The sequence below is a fragment of the Manis pentadactyla genome, chromosome X (assembly GCF_030020395.1).
Source record: "Manis pentadactyla isolate mManPen7 chromosome X, mManPen7.hap1, whole genome shotgun sequence".
NCBI classification, from domain to species: Eukaryota; Metazoa; Chordata; class Mammalia; order Pholidota; family Manidae; genus Manis; species Manis pentadactyla.
This window is the reverse complement of record NC_080038.1, coordinates 112,382,868-112,401,813: the sequence shown is the minus strand read 5'-3', so window position 1 is coordinate 112,401,813 and position 18,946 is coordinate 112,382,868. Positions and strand designations below refer to the sequence as shown.

General features: G+C 38.8%; 1 protein-coding gene and 1 non-coding gene across 2 annotated transcripts in view; both read left to right on the top strand.

Moving 5' to 3' along the window:
* IL13RA1 (interleukin 13 receptor subunit alpha 1) overlaps window positions 1-18,946 on the top strand; it is a 54,279-nt gene that overhangs the window by 4,108 nt on the left and 31,225 nt on the right. Inside the window, exons 2-5 of the mRNA XM_036920220.2 lie at window positions 1,753-1,892; window positions 7,775-7,913; window positions 9,849-9,969; window positions 18,373-18,560. Of these exons, the coding sequence (XP_036776115.2) occupies window positions 1,753-1,892; window positions 7,775-7,913; window positions 9,849-9,969; window positions 18,373-18,560 (588 nt within the window). The remainder of the gene's footprint in view (window positions 1-1,752; window positions 1,893-7,774; window positions 7,914-9,848; window positions 9,970-18,372; window positions 18,561-18,946) is intronic.
* Window positions 274-400, top strand: LOC118929797 (small nucleolar RNA SNORA35). Its single transcript, XR_005031743.2, has one exon. It is a non-coding gene; the product is annotated as a small nucleolar RNA SNORA35 (small nucleolar RNA).

The following is an 18,946-nucleotide window of genomic DNA, read 5'->3' as shown; positions in this document are numbered from 1 at the left end:
GTGAACCATAAACAGGTAATATCTTTATGATCAGGGCTTTCATTTTTGTGTGAGAGGAAGGGAGTGTGTCAGAGAGTTGGCTGCAGTGTGTGTCTGGAAGCTGCAGAATAGGTCAGGTATTCCTAAAGTAGATTGTAGTCTTCAGGAGCAGCAAAGTTTCCATTAGAGGCTGTATATCTGACAAATGATTTGTCTTCAAAAAGATCATTGTGATATTAGAAAGCCCAAAATGGAAAAGCTGTATATTCCTGTAATCACTTAAAATCCTTATGTTAGCACTATTGCCTGAGTCCTTGGTGCTCGCTGGCAGTAGCTGGATTTTCTGTAGTGCAATAGGAATTCCTTGCTTCCATAAGGACTTGTCCTGCTATGGGCTGCTCCTCCCAACAGTTGGGCTTTTGGTCTGCCTTGTGGAACAGCTAACGGTATTAGATTCGGGAAAGAGGGAATGAATATTGAGAGTTAAGGGCCTTAACAGGTTGCTATGTATAAAACTGATTGTTGGGGAAATCCCAGCTATGATGCATCTGTGTGGTTGATGTTTTGGGACACATGGAATTTTTTGTTCAGTTAAAGAGGCAGGTAATGGTATAAGTATTATAGATTATGTAAGAAGCCCAGTTCACTCCAAAGTGTTGCCACAGCATATAAAATAGAACTATTGATTGGTAAAGTAATATAACTGTAGTCCTTAAATAATAATGATTAAGTTTGCCACTTTAGACACTTGGGAGATTGTTTTTTAAATTTCTTTAATAAACTTTATTTTGGAATAATTTTTGAATTCCAGAAGAGTTGCAAAGGTAGGGCAGAGAATTCCTGTATACTCCTCATCCAGTTTCTAGGGGATGATTTTGGTAGTCCTGGTCTAAGAAGTTCTCAGGAAAGTTTGAAATGTTTCCTCTCCTCCCTCTCTATGTATTTCCCTGTATGTGGCAGAAGCATTAAAATTCCTTTCCCTGATCTTAGAGCTGCATCCAACATAATAGTGAATATTTGGTGGAGGCAGTGGTGGGTTTTCTCCAAATGAGACACATTTTTTTGTTGTTTTTTGTTTTTAATGAGACACATTTTTAAGACACTGGATCATAGTTCCTCCTCTTTTCTTCCCTCTTCAGATTAGTCAAAGCTGCAGTTCCAGCTGTTTAGTGTCAGACCTCAGGGGAACAACAAGAGCTGTCAAATCTCTTTCCTAGTACTTCTTCGGAAAAGTTATAAAAACAATTACCAGGTTCTGTTAGCAAGCCCAATCAAAGGTGAGTTGCTTAAACTCATGCACAGAACTACTGAGTTTGAAGTGTTCATATTGAGTGAGATGAGGATGCCAAATGTAGGGAACCCCAAATTCCCACAGGTGGAAAACTTAGAATTTAAGAAAATTTCATCTTGGTTTTCACACTATGTATATAGCAAGTAGTTAAAAGTATGGCCTTGGCCCCACACTTTTCTGGGTCTTTGCATCCCAGCGCTGCCATTTACTAGCCATGGATTATGGGGCAGGTGACCCAATGTCTCAGGACCTCAGTCGTCTCATCTTTCAGATGAGGCTGATAGTCACTATGTCATAAGGTGATTGTAAGGATTCAACAGATCAATATGTGGAGAGTATAGTGCCTGGCTCAATAAACGTTAGCTATGGTTAGCTCAGTTTCATTATTTTTTGCCTCTTGGACTTGGAGAAATAGATTAAATGAACCACTAGAAACACTGGCTGATGTTGATAAATTTATTTCTTGTGCTTGATTTGAACAGAATTTCAGCTACCTGTGACAAACTTGAGTGTTTCTGTTGAAAACCTCTGCACGGTAATATGGACATGGAATCCTCCTGAGGGAGTCAGCCCGAATTGTAGTCTATCATATTTTAGTCATTTTGGCAACAAACAGGATAAGGTAAGTTTTCTGGAACATATTACATTGATTAGTAAAGTAAACAGTGAATTAGGGCCCAGAATGAGCCAAATTCTAATTTTACTTCAAAGTGGGAGTTTTATTTTGGGTTATATCCAAATTCTAATTGGGCAAATTACAGAAGCAACTGTTAACAAAATTGAACATTTGAAAATATTTCCTAATTATTTGATAATCAAATACTATTGAGATTACTGTGTTAGAAAAAACTAGATATCTTTATCGATTAGACACTCAAGAAATTAATTATGTCAAAATTGGTTCCTATGTTCCTGCCTATAGTCTTGTATCTATATAACACTTTCAATTTCTTAGGGAATTTTCACTTTACCATCTTGCTAATAATCATATGCACAGATAGATGTGTAAGAACTATGTGATGCTGAAGTCAATGGTCTAATGGAAAGTGAAAAAATAAGATGTTAGTGGAAGGTAGGGTTTACTAGGTTTCCTGATGCCTGAGGAAAAGTGAGGGAAACTTTCAGCCTTTCCAGTCAGATCTGGTTGACCAATTTAAGTGAATTTTTGTTAGCAAGATTGGATAATTTCAAGTTCTTCATGATAATCTTACTCGACAGAATTTTCTCTTGAGCCTTATTGGTTTTGTAGCCCCTTCTAATTGACAGGTTCTACAAAGTGACAGCTCATCTGTTCAAACTGTTTTGTATCTTTATATCTTCTTTCAGTGTGTGTATGTAGAAGTGGGAGATAGGGGCTATTTGGGGTTGAATTTGTCCAGAATTTTGAGGAGGCTGCATAAGAAGTTATTAATGACAGTACTTCAGATTAGTGAATTATGAAATCACCATAGTCAGGCAACTTGGTGGCAGGAAAAGTCAGGGGAACTAGGTTCTACTTGGTGCACCACCCAGCTAGCTCGGTGGCCTGGAGTAAATTACTTAACCTCTCTGAACCTTAGTTTCCTTGTGTGTCAAGTGTGGCTCACTTCTCTGGCTTGCTGGGACACAGAAAATAATGTATGTGAAAGCTTAATAAAGTGAGGATGGAGCAGGCTCTTTCTCTTGAGGGAAATTGCTAATCTGCCTTTCTCACCGCTTTCCTGCTGAAGTGTTAATTAGGGTTTAGGTGTTAATTGAAAAAGAATTGAGGCTAGTCCCGAAGTATTTGCATTTTAAAAGAGGTTCTCTAGATCAGAGTAGACATTTTTGCAAAGAAGACATAAATATGGCCAACAGGCACATGAAAAGATGCTCCACATCACTAATTATTAGGGAAATGCAAATCAAAGCCACAATGAGATATCCCCTCACACCAGTTGGAATGGCTAGTATCAAAAAGACAAGAAATAACAAGTTTTGGAGAGGATGTGGAGAAAAGGAAACCCTTGTGCATTGTTGGTGGGCATGTAAATTAGTGCAGCAACTGTGGAAAACAGTATGGAAATTCCTCAAAAAATTAAAAGTAGAACTACTATATGATCCAGCAATTCTACTTTTGTGTATTTATTCAAAGAAAATGAGAGTGCAAATATGTAAAGATGTGTGCACCCTTTTGTTAATTGCAGCATTATTTATAGTAGCCAAGATAACGGAAGCAAACTAAGTGTCCATCAATAGATGAATGGATAAAGAAAGTGTGGTATATACATATATATACGAGTACACATGTGAAGGAACATTACTCAGTTATAAAAAGAATGAAATCTTACCATTTGCAACAACATGGATAGGTCTGGAGAGTATTATGCTAAGGAAAATAAGTCAGACAGAGAAAGACAAATGCTGTATGATTTCACTTACATGTGGAAACTAAAATAAAATAAATGAAACAAAAACAAACACAAAGCAAAATAGAAACAGACTCGTAAATACAGAGAATAAATTGGTGGTTGCCAGAGCACTGGGGGATGGGGAGTATGGGTGAAATAGGTGAGGTACAGACTTACAGTTGTAAAATAAATAAGTCATGGGGATAAAAAGTACAGTATAGGAAATATAGTCAATAATATTGTACCCAAAAGTATTACTTGTCAACTACAAATTTTTAAAAATTTCTTAATAAATAAGTAAAAATGTCACTTAAAAATAATATCATAACTTTACATGGTGATAGATGGTAACTACACTTATTGTAGTGATCAATTTTGTAATTTAGATAAATATCAAATCACTGTGTTCTACACCTGAAACTAATATAATATTGTATGATAACCATTCTTCCATTAAAAAAAAAACCTAGAAATAAAAAGAGGTCCCCTGAATGTGGAAGCCTGTGATACTCCTAGTAGTCAAGTTCCCCTTTTCACACTGTTGGCTTCCTTTTGTTTCTAAGGAGGGGCCTTAGGCATTTGGAGTCTTATTGGCAACTTTTGGTAGTTCAGCCTGGACACATTCTGGGAAAGACCCTTAGATGTCTTGCCTAAGTATCTAATTGAAACCCTAAGGAGAGGCCACCTTTTTCCTAAGAAGTTCCCTGTTTGTTAGCCTGCCAAGCATGCTCAAGGGTCAGTCAGGTATACATGCTGATATTCTAGCTTAGATATGGGGCTGATTCCTCCATGTAGTTAAAGAAATTTAGACTTAAAAGTAGCTTGAGGAGGCAGTGAAATCAGATAGAATTGGGTTTGAAATTTTGTCTTCTCCTTGAAAGCTGTGTGACCTCAGGCAAGTGACTTAACCTCTCTGAGTCTACATATCCTTGTTTGTAAAATGCTGGAAGAGAAGGGCTAATACAAGTACCTACTTCATATGAGTGATGTGTGTATTAAAGGAGATGATGTTTGTAATGCACCTGGCACAGAGTCAGTGTTCAATAATTGTTAGCTTTTATTATCATTATCATTCTTATGTTGAGCCATATGAAATTGTTACTTTTATAGGTCATATTATATGGTTCAACCTAGTATTACCCTTTAATCATATTTCCCCCATTATTTTGCCTCTGAAGAGACCAGATAGAGATCATAAAGGATGACCTCTGCCTAAGGCCTGTGCATTTATTCCAGCCATTTAATAGTGTTGATGGCTATCAGTGGCACAGTTGTGATAAACACAGATTATTCCTTCTAATCTGTGATGGGAGATTTCCTGTCTGGACCTTTTGAAGTTTACAGTGCTGAGGCTGAGAGTGAGTGGCAGGAGATTGTTCTTCCCTCTTTCTGTCCTCTGGTTACAGCATTAACATCATCCAGACAGAACTGGAGTATGTATGTCCTTGGAAGCATATTGAAGCACTGGTGTTTTGATAGTCTGTACATGTTAGGGGGCTTATGCAAATGTCTAAAGGTCTCCAGTTGCTAAAGGAGATAAACCCTTCGGGTCATTTTCAGTCTTCAGATTGGAGGAACATTAAGATGAGAAACAGAGATTCACAGATAATTTTTTAAAAGTACAAGATTACCTTAAGTGGTTGCCCTCCACCATTGTTTTAGGGATCTCTAATAGTTCCCAGTCTGGCAAATAGAAGGATCTCACATCATATTTTATCTGTCTTTCATCACCAAGAAATGGGCAAGTCTTACCAAGTGAATAAATTAAAAAGCTGTTTTTCCATTCAGGCATCCAGAGAGACTGAAGTTGACTCCCTTTTCTATCTGAGAAAAGAATCTGAAATTGGGAAAGGTGCGATCCAGCCAGATGAACATTGGTCCTGAGGGGGAGGGATCAGTTCAGGACTCTGGCCTTTGTTTTTGGTAAATTTTCAAAGAAGCCCAGATTCCCTGATGGGTGGAGCATAATGTCCTACAGCAGCTACCAGTGGTATGAGTCACCATAGCTGCAAGTCACGTGGGAGCTATCACACATACCTCATCAAGATCTGCTGGGAAGGATTCAGTTCCTTGTCTGATAGAGGTATGCTTGATTTGGCAGCCCTTGACATTTGGGGTTCCTGCCTTTTTCATGCCCAATTACTATTATTTACCTTGAGTTTTGAAAGAGATTTTTAAAAATGATTTTATCTTTTTCCCTACTGTTTTTCTTCTAAGCTATTTTATTCAAATGCTCAAAACATGAGGTTTAGATTTAGATACTAAAGCATTTTTTAATTAAAAAATTGTATTATAATAAAAATCTTTGTGTAATAAAACTCCTCAGCTCTCTCACTGGAACAATATCTAATACAATAAGAGAACTGGGATTTTTCCATGATGACTCTAACTTATGGCCTTTTACAGTACATTTTTCCCCTGGTGTCCTCAGAGGGCAAATGTAGCTCCCAGACAAGAATTATCAAGGATGCTTGGGTCAGAGTGGCTCCATCAGGACCTTATAGGACTTGTGCTTAGTAAAATTGTGAGATTGGTGAAGTTTGTACTTGGAGCTTTCCTGCCACCATTACCATGATCCTGGAGCTGGTCTTCAGTTTCTCAGGCTGAGAACCCTCATTTGCTCAGCACTCATTCATTTCTCAAAGGTCAATTCCTTATTTTGCCATGAGAACTATTATGGTGAAACATTCTAGAAAACCTTCTAGAATGGCATAACCAGTATGTTCCATCCCCAACTATATAGAAGCCAAATATAAGTAGGTTTCTTGACAAGGAATCAGGAATTAGTTGTGAAAATGTCCTTGACTAAGAATAGCTGGAGGCCCCGCTGAGGGTTCATGGTTTTGCTGATGGGACAGAAATGCTCAATGTCTGTGGAGCAAAATCATCCTTGCTATTCTGCCTGCCAGAATTTTGCTCACAGACATTTTCTTTTCTCCTAGGGCCGACCACTAACTCCCTTTTCAGAGCTCAAGAGCTGTTCAGTCTCTACCAAGTGATTTTTTTTCATGTCTTTGCTGTGGTTCATTAATTGTTGATTTGACAGGGCATCCTCATGTCCTAGTTTTGGGAGTATCTCACAGTTGCCCCCATGCTTAGCTGGCAGCAGGCATGTGAAAAGGCAAAGTAGCCCCTTAGGGCAGTAGATGGAGGTAACTGAAAAATTTTCCCCTTCATGGCCATCAGCATGTATATAAAAGGAAATGCTCTCTTCAACTTGAGTAAGAAATGACTGCAAAACAGGAAGCTTCTTAAAGCTCTGATTAAAAGCAGCTCCATTCTTAATTATTCCAACTGGGATGTTGGAATTATTCAGCTTGGGATGTTAATTTCCTAAAGAGTACTTTAATCTCATTATTCTAAATCATGATAACCAAACGGTGTGCTGTGGATTGTCGACTTCCCGCGGTTCCACAAAGTTTATCTACTTTTCAGAGCGTGAGTGTGGTACCCTCACTGCATATAGCAAACCTTAAAATGTATATGTGTACGTCAGATAGTCAGAATGGTCAAACAGTACAGAAAGATGTTGAATCAAACATCTCTCTTCAGCCCTCAGGCCCCCCTTCTCTACTTCCTCTCCTCAGAAGTGACCAAGATTACTGGATTCTTAAAGCAGTCCTTTTTACCTTGATCTTCATGGTGTACTGCATCAATGTGGAATTGAATTTTGATAATCTTACTGTGTTTCCTTTAAACTTGCTTTGAGATAGTTGATGTGTTAGCATGGCAGGTTTATAGGTAAATATCATGATGTTTTGGAAATTGTCTTTTATCTGTATCAGGGTTTCTCAGCAATGGCACTGCTGACATTTGGGGCAGGATAATTCTTTATTGTAAGGGAGGAAAGGTGTCTCATGCAGCACCCAGTGTTCAGCAGCGTCCTTGGCTTCTACCCACTACATGCCAATAACAACCCCCTCCCAAGTTATGACAGCCTAGACATTACCCAGTGTCCTCTGGCAGTCAGGGCAGTGTGGGGAACACAATCACCCCAGGTTGAGAATCACTAATCTCTACTATTTGATGTTTCATTATTTTTTTTTGCACTTTTAGGTATGCTGGTATTTTATTCCCAAAGTGTATTTCTGTGTGTTTGCTACAGCAATGCCTTTTTTAAATTTCCTAACCTTAGAAAATTGCTCCAGAAACTCATCGTTCGAAAGAAGTGCCCCTGAATGAGAGGATCTGTCTGCAAGTGGGGCCTCAGTGTAGCACCAATGAAAGTGACAGTCCTAGCAATTTAGAGGAAAAGTGCATCTCGCCCCCTGAAGGTAACAACTGAAAGCACTGTGTCTTGGTATTTAGAGAATAAATCCAAATTATCCATACAGTTGTGTTCAGTGTTCATTAATTCATTCAATTTTCAAACTGTTTCCTGGGTCTAATAAGTTCCAGGCACTCGTACTAGGTGCTGGCAACACAGTGATGAATATAAGGATGCTCAAAACTTAAATAACAATGCCTAATAGGTATATAGCACTTAATAATTTGGAAGGACGGACACACACACACACACACACACACACACACACACGGACACACACACACACACACACACATGCCTCTCCCTCTAAGTCAAGCCTCACAGGCTTATCTTGTGAAGTGAGTAGTGTATGTATTATTACCCTGATACAGTTTATGAGGAAGAAGGGAACTTGGGTGAGTTGCATGGATCTTCAGATTCCAGGTCCAGTGCTTTAAAAAACTGAAACTACTATCTCACTCACTATATAGAGAGATTAGTTTGATATATAGGATATATTTGGGGGAAGATGTTAATAAAGGAAAATGGGCATGCTGGCCTAACTCTAATTCAAGACTAGCCCTAGGAAAAGCTGTCAGGTAGTCAGCGTCCCACCAGTCACCCAGAGTCCTTCTGGCTCTTGTGTTACATGCTGAAAGTAGTGTATACTACTTAAGAGCAGGGCTACCAAAGCCCAGATGTCCAAGTTTAAATCTCAGTTCTCCCAGTTACTAGTTGTTTGACCTTAAGCAGATCACTTAACCCTACCTCCTTTCAGTTTCCTCATCTGTAAAATGGGAATGATGATACTATCTCCCAGGACTGTTGAAGGTTTTACATAAGTCAATATATGTGAGGTTCTTAGAATAGTGCCTAGAGAAAAGTAAATGCTGTGTACATGTTATCTATGAATATTGTATTGCCTCTTGGTTGGGCAGGGTCCCAGCTCCCTCCTCCAAATCTTAGCGCTACATGGCTTGTTCTCCAGACCATTCTTTACCTACCTTGCTCTGATCGAAAATATATGAAGTATGGTGACAGAAGGTAACTATACTTAGCGTGGTGAGCATTTTGTAATGCATATAATAGTGGAATTGATATGCTGTACATCTGAAACCAATATAATATTGTTTATGAATTACTTCAGTTTAAAAAAGTACTTGTAAAATTATAAAATTCAGTACTGCTAGGAGGCTGGAAACATGGTTTAAAACAATTTACCTGCTCTATCCTCATTTCTTTAGGAGTTTAACAAATAATCTAAAAAAATCTAAATTGTATTATGACAGTAAAATGGTTGGTGATGGCTCAGTACAGGACCCTTTAAGGATCCCGAGGGATAATAAGTTTGTATTTTAAATAGAGGCATTTAATTGTGAGACATGATGCCTTAACTCAAAAGGTCTTATAAAGGTAGAGATTTCAGGTCATAAAGATTTTAGGGCTCCTAAAGTCATAACACAATAAGCAACTACTAAGAGTTATATTATGCTTACCTTTCCCCAAATTGCTTCAGGAAAAAATTTTCATTTTTAAAACAGTATTTGTCAGTATTGATCAAAAGGCAGGAAGGTAAATTATTTATAAACTTGTTTTTTTTAAGGACAGGTCTATATAGATGTTGTTTTATTTTCACATTCATTTATGAATTCTGTAGTTGTTTCCTATGATTGAAATATTATTTTACCTTCAGATGCTTTCTCTAGTTAGGGATACAAGAGTTAGGGTCAGTGAAGTAAAGATGATTTCGTAATATCAGAAGGTGCTAAGGAGAGTTGTAGACAAATTAGACTGGTGTTTTCTCCATCCAGGTGTCTTCTGGATAAAATGGGGTGATAGATTAGGGATTAGCTTTCTGGGAAAGCAGCATGAAATACCCCCACCATTCCCCAGGGCCCAGAGTGATAGGCTAGTTTGCATCACAAGAAAAAATGGGTCCTAAATTCTTGGCTGAATATTCTAGGTGATCCTGAGTCCGCTGTGACTGAGCTGCAATGCATTTGGCACTACATGAAGCTCATGAATTGTACTTGGCTTCCTGGAAGGAAAACAAGTCCTGACACTAACTACATTCTCTACTATTGGTGAGTGTGTGTGGGAGACTTACCACAGAGGGAGTGATTGTGATTGTGTTGGGAGCCTTTGGCTCTAACCTAGTTTAAACAAAAAATGAACAGTGTATTCTTTTCTACAAGCCCAAGGAGATGAGCAGTTTGCTTCAGTGGAAGATGCATCTGCTTTTGGTGTCTCCTTTAAAAAAAAAATAATTATAGATAGATCTACATGGTGTTGCCAGAATGTACAGGGAGACCCTGTGTGCTGTTTACCCAGTTTCTCCCAGTGGTAACATCCTGTATAACTAGAGTGCAATATCAAAACCAGAAAAGAGTCAGTGGTGCAATCCACTGACTCTTATTCAGATTTTACCAATGTTACATGGGCTCGTGTGTGTGTGTTGTGTCATTCTCTGCAGTTTTATCACATGTAGATAGTATTTCCATAACCACAGGGATCCCTTGGGTTGCCCTTTTATAGACCTGCCCACCTCCCTACTGTACCTCTTCCCCCTGTGCTCCTCTCTCCCAGGTCTCTAATCTCTGGCAGCCACTAATTTGTTCTCTATCTCTGTAATTTTTCATTTCAAGAATGTTAACAGACTGGAATCATACAGCAGCATATAACCTTTTGAGGCTGACTTTTTTTTTTTAACTTTGCACCTTGAGATCCATTCAAGCTGTGTTCATCAATAGTTCATTACTTTTTATTACCGAGTCAGATTCCATGATATGGATGGACCAGTTTTGTTTAACCATTTATTCATTGAAGAATATCTCAGCTGTTTCCAGTTTTTTGCAATTGTGAATAATGCTGTTACAAATTTTATATCAGGTTCTGATTTTTATGTGAATATAACTTTTCATTTCTCTGGAATAAATGCTTAATAGTGCAGTCGTTAGATGATACGGTAATTGCATATTTAGTTTTATAAAAAGTGCCAAACTATTTTCTAGAGTGCTGACTGTTCCATTTTATACTCCAACCAGCAATGTATGAGTGATTTGTGTCTACCTATAAACAGGAAAATTATGTCATGCCCAGGGTGAAAAAATAGATTAGCTCCCCACAAAATAACTTATATATAATATTTGTGACTACATCTATCTATAAAATTTGCTAAATTTATAAATTAATCTTTTATCATTTCCTTTCCCTTGGAACCTAGAATATTTAACAACAGAACTAGGAAGAGAGGACCAGGTGAATCCATCCAATTCAGTAAAATTTTATTTGGCACACATTGTGGATGAAGCACTGAATGGTCAGCAGAGATAAGAAACATGTCTCTTTGCTCTAAAAGCTTGAAATGTAGAGGGGGAGACAGTGCCAAACACAGTTACCTGTATAAAAGTAAGAGTGTATGATACAGGCTTGCAGAGAGTACAGACAAACTCTTGGGAGAAGCTGGGACAGAGCATGGGGTGGTGGCACGGCAAGGCTGTGAGGCTTTGATGAGGGGGTAGACTGTAAAGATGGGGCGGGATTCCATGAGGCTGGCCTCTAGGGAAGAGTGACCTGGGGAGTGGGGGCTATTTAGTCAGTGTGATACCAGGTGGAGAAGCAAGAAAGCTACCACTGGCAGTCTGCTTTCCACATAGCCTTGTCCACGTTCCTATCATTCATTCAAACTGTGTCTGAGAGAATGTGGTTTGGAGGGCTATGTCCAGGATTTCTGAAACTATAGAGTAAACATGGTCTTTCCTCCTGGAATGTTCTGGTTTGCCTGATGACTTGACCAAAAGTATTTTTGGTATATCAAAACAGTCATGGCTATATCATGGAATAGAACACAAAAATCATATGAATTTTTGAACAAAAACCTGCAAAGATGCTTTAAGGGTTTGCATCCACTCTGCTCCTCCGTTCTACAGGGTACTCCTGGCAAAGTTGAGAGCCTTGTGGGTGGAACCAGATGGCACTGAGACTGTGTGGTTCATTCAGTCTGGAGGGGTTTTTTCCTCATATAAATAATTACCATTTGAGGTTTTGTACTTTCACTTGCCCACTTGTACTGTTTCTTCTTAAAACCCTTCAGTGGCTCCCTGGTGGCCGATAAAGTCCAAACTCCTCAGCATGACAAAGCTGTTTATGATCTGGTTCCTGTCACTCTCTTTAGCCTCAGTCTCAGCTCCCTCCATGTGTTCCCACACCTCTTGAACTTCTCTCAGTTCCTCAACAGACTCTTCAAACACTCAAACATATTAGTGGAACCATTTTGCATTTGCTCGCTTCCCAGGCCTTGCCCTTTCACCTGGATCCCTCTTGTTTGTCCGTATCTTGGCTCAGACATCACTTCCTTTCCAGAAAGTCTCCCTTGACCTCTCAAGTCTAGATGTGTGCCTTGGTACCTTGCACTTTGTCATGTCATAATACTCAGCGCATTGTGTTGTCATTTCTTGTTTACTTAGTGGTAGCCCTCCCCAGGCTGACATTTCCCTTGAAAACAGGGGTTGCATCTTCTTTTCCCCTGTGCCTAACACATAGTAGGTGTGCCATAAACAGGTTTTGAATGTTTGGTAGGATCCAAAGCTAGAGAACATTTGGGATGGGGTGGGGACTTAGGAGGAATAAGCCACTCAGGACCATTATAGTTCAGGAATAAAAAGAGAGAAGGATTGAGTAGATCTGACTCCCCAAATAATTGTTAATGGAGGGGCCAGAGAACTAAGCCTTAAAAGAAGTAGCCTGGCTCTGATGATATTACAGGGGAGTCTGAAGAGAGCTCTTACTATAGGCTTTTAAGATGTCGTAAATTGGTATCAGCTCTGTGCTTATTGCGGTATTAACTTCTTTTGCTTTACCTGGAGTCGTTATTGGTAAAATCACAAGGAAAACCTTGAAAGAGTCTGTGTCTATAGAAGGGACAAGGAAAGGAAAGGAAGAAGTCTTAAAACTGCATCTCATTCCATGGCAGGTTGTGCAAGAAAGTAACCCAGACACAGGAATCAGGGTGGTGCTGGAGGTAGATGGTGGCCTAGTCCTTGGAGTTCTTGTAAGACAGATAAAGAAGTGCCATGGGGCATATACTAGCACAAAGCAAGTCTTAGTGCAAACTGCAAAACCAGTGCCCCCTCTGGGTCAATATATTACAGAAAAAGCTGGACCAACCAATTTGAAAAAACTTTCTTTTTCCTCTGGGTTGAAGTATTCCTCTTCCGCTGGGCTGATGCAGCAGCTACTTGCTAAAGGTGGCAGCAGATGGTGCTTGGGCTGGCTTTCAGCCTTCACTGGATGCCTCTGTGCAGAGTATAAACCCATAACCATTGGAGATGGCTCAAGAAGCCGTCCTAAGAGAGTGGTGGTTCACTTGCTCCTGAGAGGGTAGGTATCAGGGATATATCACTTCTTGTCATACACAGTCCCAGAGTTGGTCATCAGCATGGCTGCTTTCAGTAGGTCAAGACTTACACTGTCCAATACAGGAGTCACTAGCCACAGGTGACTATTTACATTTTAGTTTAAATTAATTAAAAGTAAATCAAGTTAAAACACTGGTTGCTTAGTCTTGCTAGCCAATTTCGCATGTGGCTAGTAGCTCATGTATTGGATAGCAGAAATATTGAATGTTTCCATAATCCCAGAAAATTGTGCTGGACAGTGCTGGTGCATAGATTCTGTATCTTCTGCCTTCACCACCCTGCAGCTTATTCTTCCATGGAGCTACACTGCTTGGGTTCAAATCCCAGCTTTCTTCCTTACTAACAGTGTGATTTTAGTCAAGTGCCTTCTGTCTGAGCCTTATTTTTGTAATCTGTAAAATGGGGATAGTAATAATAGTGCTACTTCTTAAGGCTGTTGTGAAGGCTGTTTCTGTATGCAGAGTGTTTGGAGCTGCACCTACCTGCTGACAGTGTAGAGTTAGCAGTCAGTATGTGAGAGCGCTGTTGTTGATTCATCCCCCTCCCTTGCAGATGCAGCCAGTACACATTGCTGGCCTCTTCTCACACCTCACTCTATCAGCACCTAGCTAATAACCTCCTCCTCCCCTCTTCTCCCCTAGCGAGATCCTTTCCAATCAAAACTGCAGAAGAAAGGGAGGCACAAGGCTCATTCATTTGATAGTTGGTTTAGGTACCAGTTTAAATCACTGCCAGAGACTGTTTCCCTAATCCCCAATCAGAAAATATAGAGTCATTTTGAAGCCCCAGAACAATGACTTGTGGTCCTGCAGAGATAGTCTGGTACTGAAAGAAGCCTGACTTTACTAAGTATAGACTAGCTATGCCGAAGAATGTCAGGGAGTTTCTTACCATGTTAATCATCTTCAGAGTTGGGGGAATTGTCTTTAAATTGTCCATTTCCTTCTTATGTCTGCATTATAATTCTGTGGAGGATTTCAGTGTGTGAATTTTAACAGGAAGCACCTGAATGGCTTCTTTTCTTTTTTTATTAGAGTATAGTTGATATACAATATTGTAGTGGTTTCATATGTACAACATACTCAGTAATTACTACATTACTAAATGCTTGCCACAGTTAAGTGTAGTTACTTACCCTGTTTCGATGTCAAGCATTATTATTGGTTATACTCTCTGTGTTATACTTCCATTCCTAAGATTAATTTGTTTTATAATTTGAAGTTTGTATCTTTATCCCCTTCACCTATTTCAGCCATTCCCCTTGCCCCCATGGTAACCAAGTCTGTTGTCCATATTTATGGGTCTGTTTTGTTTTTTTAGATTCCACATATAAGTGAAACCATATGGTATTTGTCTTTCTTTATCTGACTTATTTTGCTTAGCATGATAACTTCTAGGTCTATCCACATTGTCACAAATGGTAAGATTTCATTCTTTTTAATGGCTGAATAATATTCCAACATGTATATGTACCACATCTTCTTTATACATTAATCTACTGAAGAACCTCCATATTGTTTTCCACAGTGACTAGGCCAATTTACATAATTCCTTGCCAACACTTGCTATTTCTTGTCTTTTGGATAGTAGCTATGCTGATTGGTGTGTATTGGTGAGTTAATATGTACTCATTGTGGTTAATATATTTCCCTGATGAGTAGAGATGTGGAGCATCTTTTCATGTGTCTGTTGGCTATCTATATGTCTTTGGAAAAATGTCTATTCAAGTCCTTTGACCATTTTTTAATTGGGTTAAATGCTTTCTATCTCGGGCTGTTAGCTAATCTTTCACAAGACGTCCCCTAAAACTGTCTATTCAGAACCAATATTTTTTTCTTTTTGTTATTTTTTCTAAATTACAACAAAAAAATTTTTTTACTTAATGTCTGGTATCTATGAGAATATGTGAAATACTCAGGATACAAAAATGAAAAAGGAATGTCAATAGTCCATTAGATTTCCTTTCATTATTTGAAAACAAACTAATTTTCTACATTGTTTTCTTTAGTATGTAACAAAAATGTCATAAGTTTCTTCAGTTTCTGTTTTTGGCTATGGGCAGAAAACATTCCAAGCCCGTCTAACCTAAACACTAGCCATATTAGGAAAACCTGACAGCTACATGTAAGAGAATAAAGCTGGATTATTGTCTAACTCCATAGACAAAAGTAAACATGAAATGGGTCAAAGACCTGAATGTAAGTCATGAAACCATAAAACTCTTACAGAAAACATAGGCAATAATCTCTTGAACATACGTATGAGCAATTTTTTCTGGATGCATCTCTTCGGGCAAGGGAAACAAAATAGAAAATGGGCAAGTGGAACTACATCAAACTTAAATCTTCTCTACAGCAAAGGAGACACCATCAGCAGAACAAAAAGGCATCCTACACTATGGGAGAATATATTTGTAAACAACATATCCAACAAGGGGTTAACATCCAAAATATATAAAGAACTCACACACCTCAACGACCAAAAAGCAAATAACACGATTAAAAAATGGGTGGAGGACATGAACAGACAATTCTCCAAAGAAGAAATTCAGATGGCCAACAGGCACATGAAAAGATGCTCCACATCATTAATCATCAGAGAAATGCAAATTAAAACCACAATGAGATATCACCTCACACCAGTTAGGATGGCCACCATCCAAAAGACAAACAACAACAAATGCTGGTGAGGATGTGGAGAAAGGGGAACCCTCCTACACTGCTGGTGGGAATGTAAATTAGTTTAACCATTGTGGAAAGCAATATGGAGATTCCTCAAAAAACTAAGAACAGAAATAGCATTTAACCCAGTAATTCTACTCCTAGGAATTTACCCTAAGAAAGCAAGATCCCAGAATCAAAAAGAGCATGGTTGCTGATCATATGGTAAGAGTATGTTTAGTTTTGTAAGAAACTGCCAAACTGGCTGTTTAAGGCTCTTCCAAAATGGCTGTACCATTTTGCATTCCCACCAGCAATTAATGAGAGTTCTTGTTGCTCTACATCCTTAGCAGCATTTGGTGTTGTCAGTGTTCTGGATTTTGGCCATTCTAATAGGTTTATGGTGGTATTTTATTTCTTCAATTTGCATTTCCTTGATGACATATCATGTGGAACATTTTTTCATATGCTTATTTGCCATCTGTGTATCTTTTTCTGCCAGTTACACAGAAAAGTGTAATGAGTGGTGTCTGTGAAGGTCTTTGGCTCATTTTTTAGTTGGGTTATTTTCTTATTTTTGAGTTCTAAGGGTTCTTTTTATATTTTGGATAACAGACCTTTATCAAATACGTCTTTTGCAAATATTTTCTCCCAGTCTGTGGCATATTTTCTTATTATCTTGCTATTGTCTTTCATAGTGTAGTTTTTGATTTTAATGAAGTCCAGGTTATTACTTATTTCTTTTATAGATCCTGCCTTTGGTGTTATATCTAAAAGGGATCACCATACCCAAGGTCATCTAGGTTCTCGCCTGTGTTATCTCCTAGGAGTTTTATAGTTGTGCATTTCACATTTAGGTATGTGATCCATTGTGAGTTTAGTTTTGTGAAGAGTGTAAGGCCTGTGACTGGATTAATTTTTTTGCATGTGGATGTCCAGTTTTTCTAGCACCACTTGTTGAAGAGACTATCTTTGTCCCATTGTATTGCCTTTGGTACTTTGTCAAAGATCAGTTGACTATAATTACAGGGGTAGGTCTGAGTTTTATAAAACCATATTTGCAGCAGAATTCCCTGAAGAACTGCTGTTAAAATGCTGATTCCTAGGTCCTGGAAAAAAACCTTATAAGTAGAATTCTCCAGGAGTGGGTTTGAGGAATCTGCATTTTAAATGACTACAGATGATTCTGAGGTAACAGGTTGAGAGTTTGGGCCTCTATACTCTTAGTTCATTTTAAAAATCATCTTCCTTTTTATAGAACCTTTTTACTACTGTCATTGTGGCTGATGTAAGGCCTGACTGTGTGTCTTCTGCCAGTTACACAGAAAAGTGTAATGAGTGCTGTCTGCCTGCACTGTGCTAGATGCTGATGATAAGTGGGCAAAGGTGTGTGAAGAGGTTTTCTAAACTGAAAGTAACATACAAGCAGTATTGGTTATGGGAGGCATTTAAAGCCACATGGTAGAGTAAGACACTTAGAAAACCCTTGTGTTCTGGAACTTGATCTGGCAGTGATTGGAGGGCACAACTATTGAAGGCCAGAGAGGTCAATCTGGAGAAGACATGAAGCCTGAAATAATTAGGACATGAAACAGAGTGAGGGCAATGGGAATATCACAGGAGAGGATCCCGGAAGCTCTGCAAAGGAAAAAAATAACAGCATCTACTGATAGGATATAGGGAAAGGCAGGGGAAAAGGTGATTTCAAAGGTCCTAATTGAGGAGCCCAGAGAAAATGAGCTCTGACTGATGGAAGCTGGGAAGTTTAGAAGGCAGGCAGTTTGGTAGAGAAGAGGAGGCACATGTTTTGAATGCTGAATTTGAGGCAAGAGTGGAACGCTCTAATGGAGCAGTGAGAAATCTGGGACTAGCTCTAAGGTGAGAGATCAGGAACTAGGAATTCTCAGCATAGAAACTGTCGAAGGGTGGAAGCGTGATAAACTGGGGAGAATGCATGAGAGAGTAAGAAATAGGAATGGTAGAGGGCCACTGACTGGATGCAAACTCTCTGAGAAGAGGAGAAGGGAGAGGAGCAAGCCAAGTAAACAAAGCAGGTAGACGGAGTGACCAGCGGAGAGCCATGCAATTCAGCAGATGAGGTGTTCTCAAGCAGCATGAAGCTTCGCATTCCTGACCTCATAACATCTCTGATACGGAAGAGGAGAAAGAGTCAGGACTCCCATAGTTTTCATAGCCACTGAAAGTACCAATGTTCATCAAAAAGGAGCATTTATTTCTTGCTACAGTATCAAATGGAGCCACATTATAAATAGGGTTGTTAAAAAAGCTATCTTTCCATATTGCAGATATGCTTTTCATGGACATCTTGGTCATTTAAAAACAAAGGACACCTTGTTCTCAAATACCTTATTTAAAATAATGCAGAAGGTTGTCTAATTTTATGTTGTAGGCACAGCAGTCTCGGAAAAATTCTCCAGTGTAAAAACATCTATAAAGAAGGTCAACACATTGGTTGTTCTTTTGCTCTGACTGAAGTTAAAGATTCCAGTTTTGAAAAACACAGCGTCCAAGTAATGGTCAAGGATAATGCAGGAAAAATCAGACCATCCTTCCATATAGTGCCTTTATCTTCTCATGGTAAGTTTTAGAAGTCCTCTGTAACACTGTGAATAAAGGTGTTACGTGTTTTGAGCAATCAATACAAGTAATTAAAAATGATGATTTTGATTTTAAGATCTTTCCAACAAAAATGGACTATATGTATGAGTACTTTTCTTTAATTTAAAGAAACAAGCTTGGAAATTCTATTTATTGAGCACATATGCCACATGCTTTTATCCTCGTTGACTTATGAGTATGCTGAGACTTCAAGCAGCCAGCTAGTTGTAGATCCAAGATCAGAAGCCAGGTTCTCTGACCCTTAAGTTCTGTTCTCTTTTAATTACAGTACTTGAGAAGATGCTGCTGTAGAATACATATGATCAAATATAGTTCCTAAATAATCTAAGTAAAAAAAAAAGCTT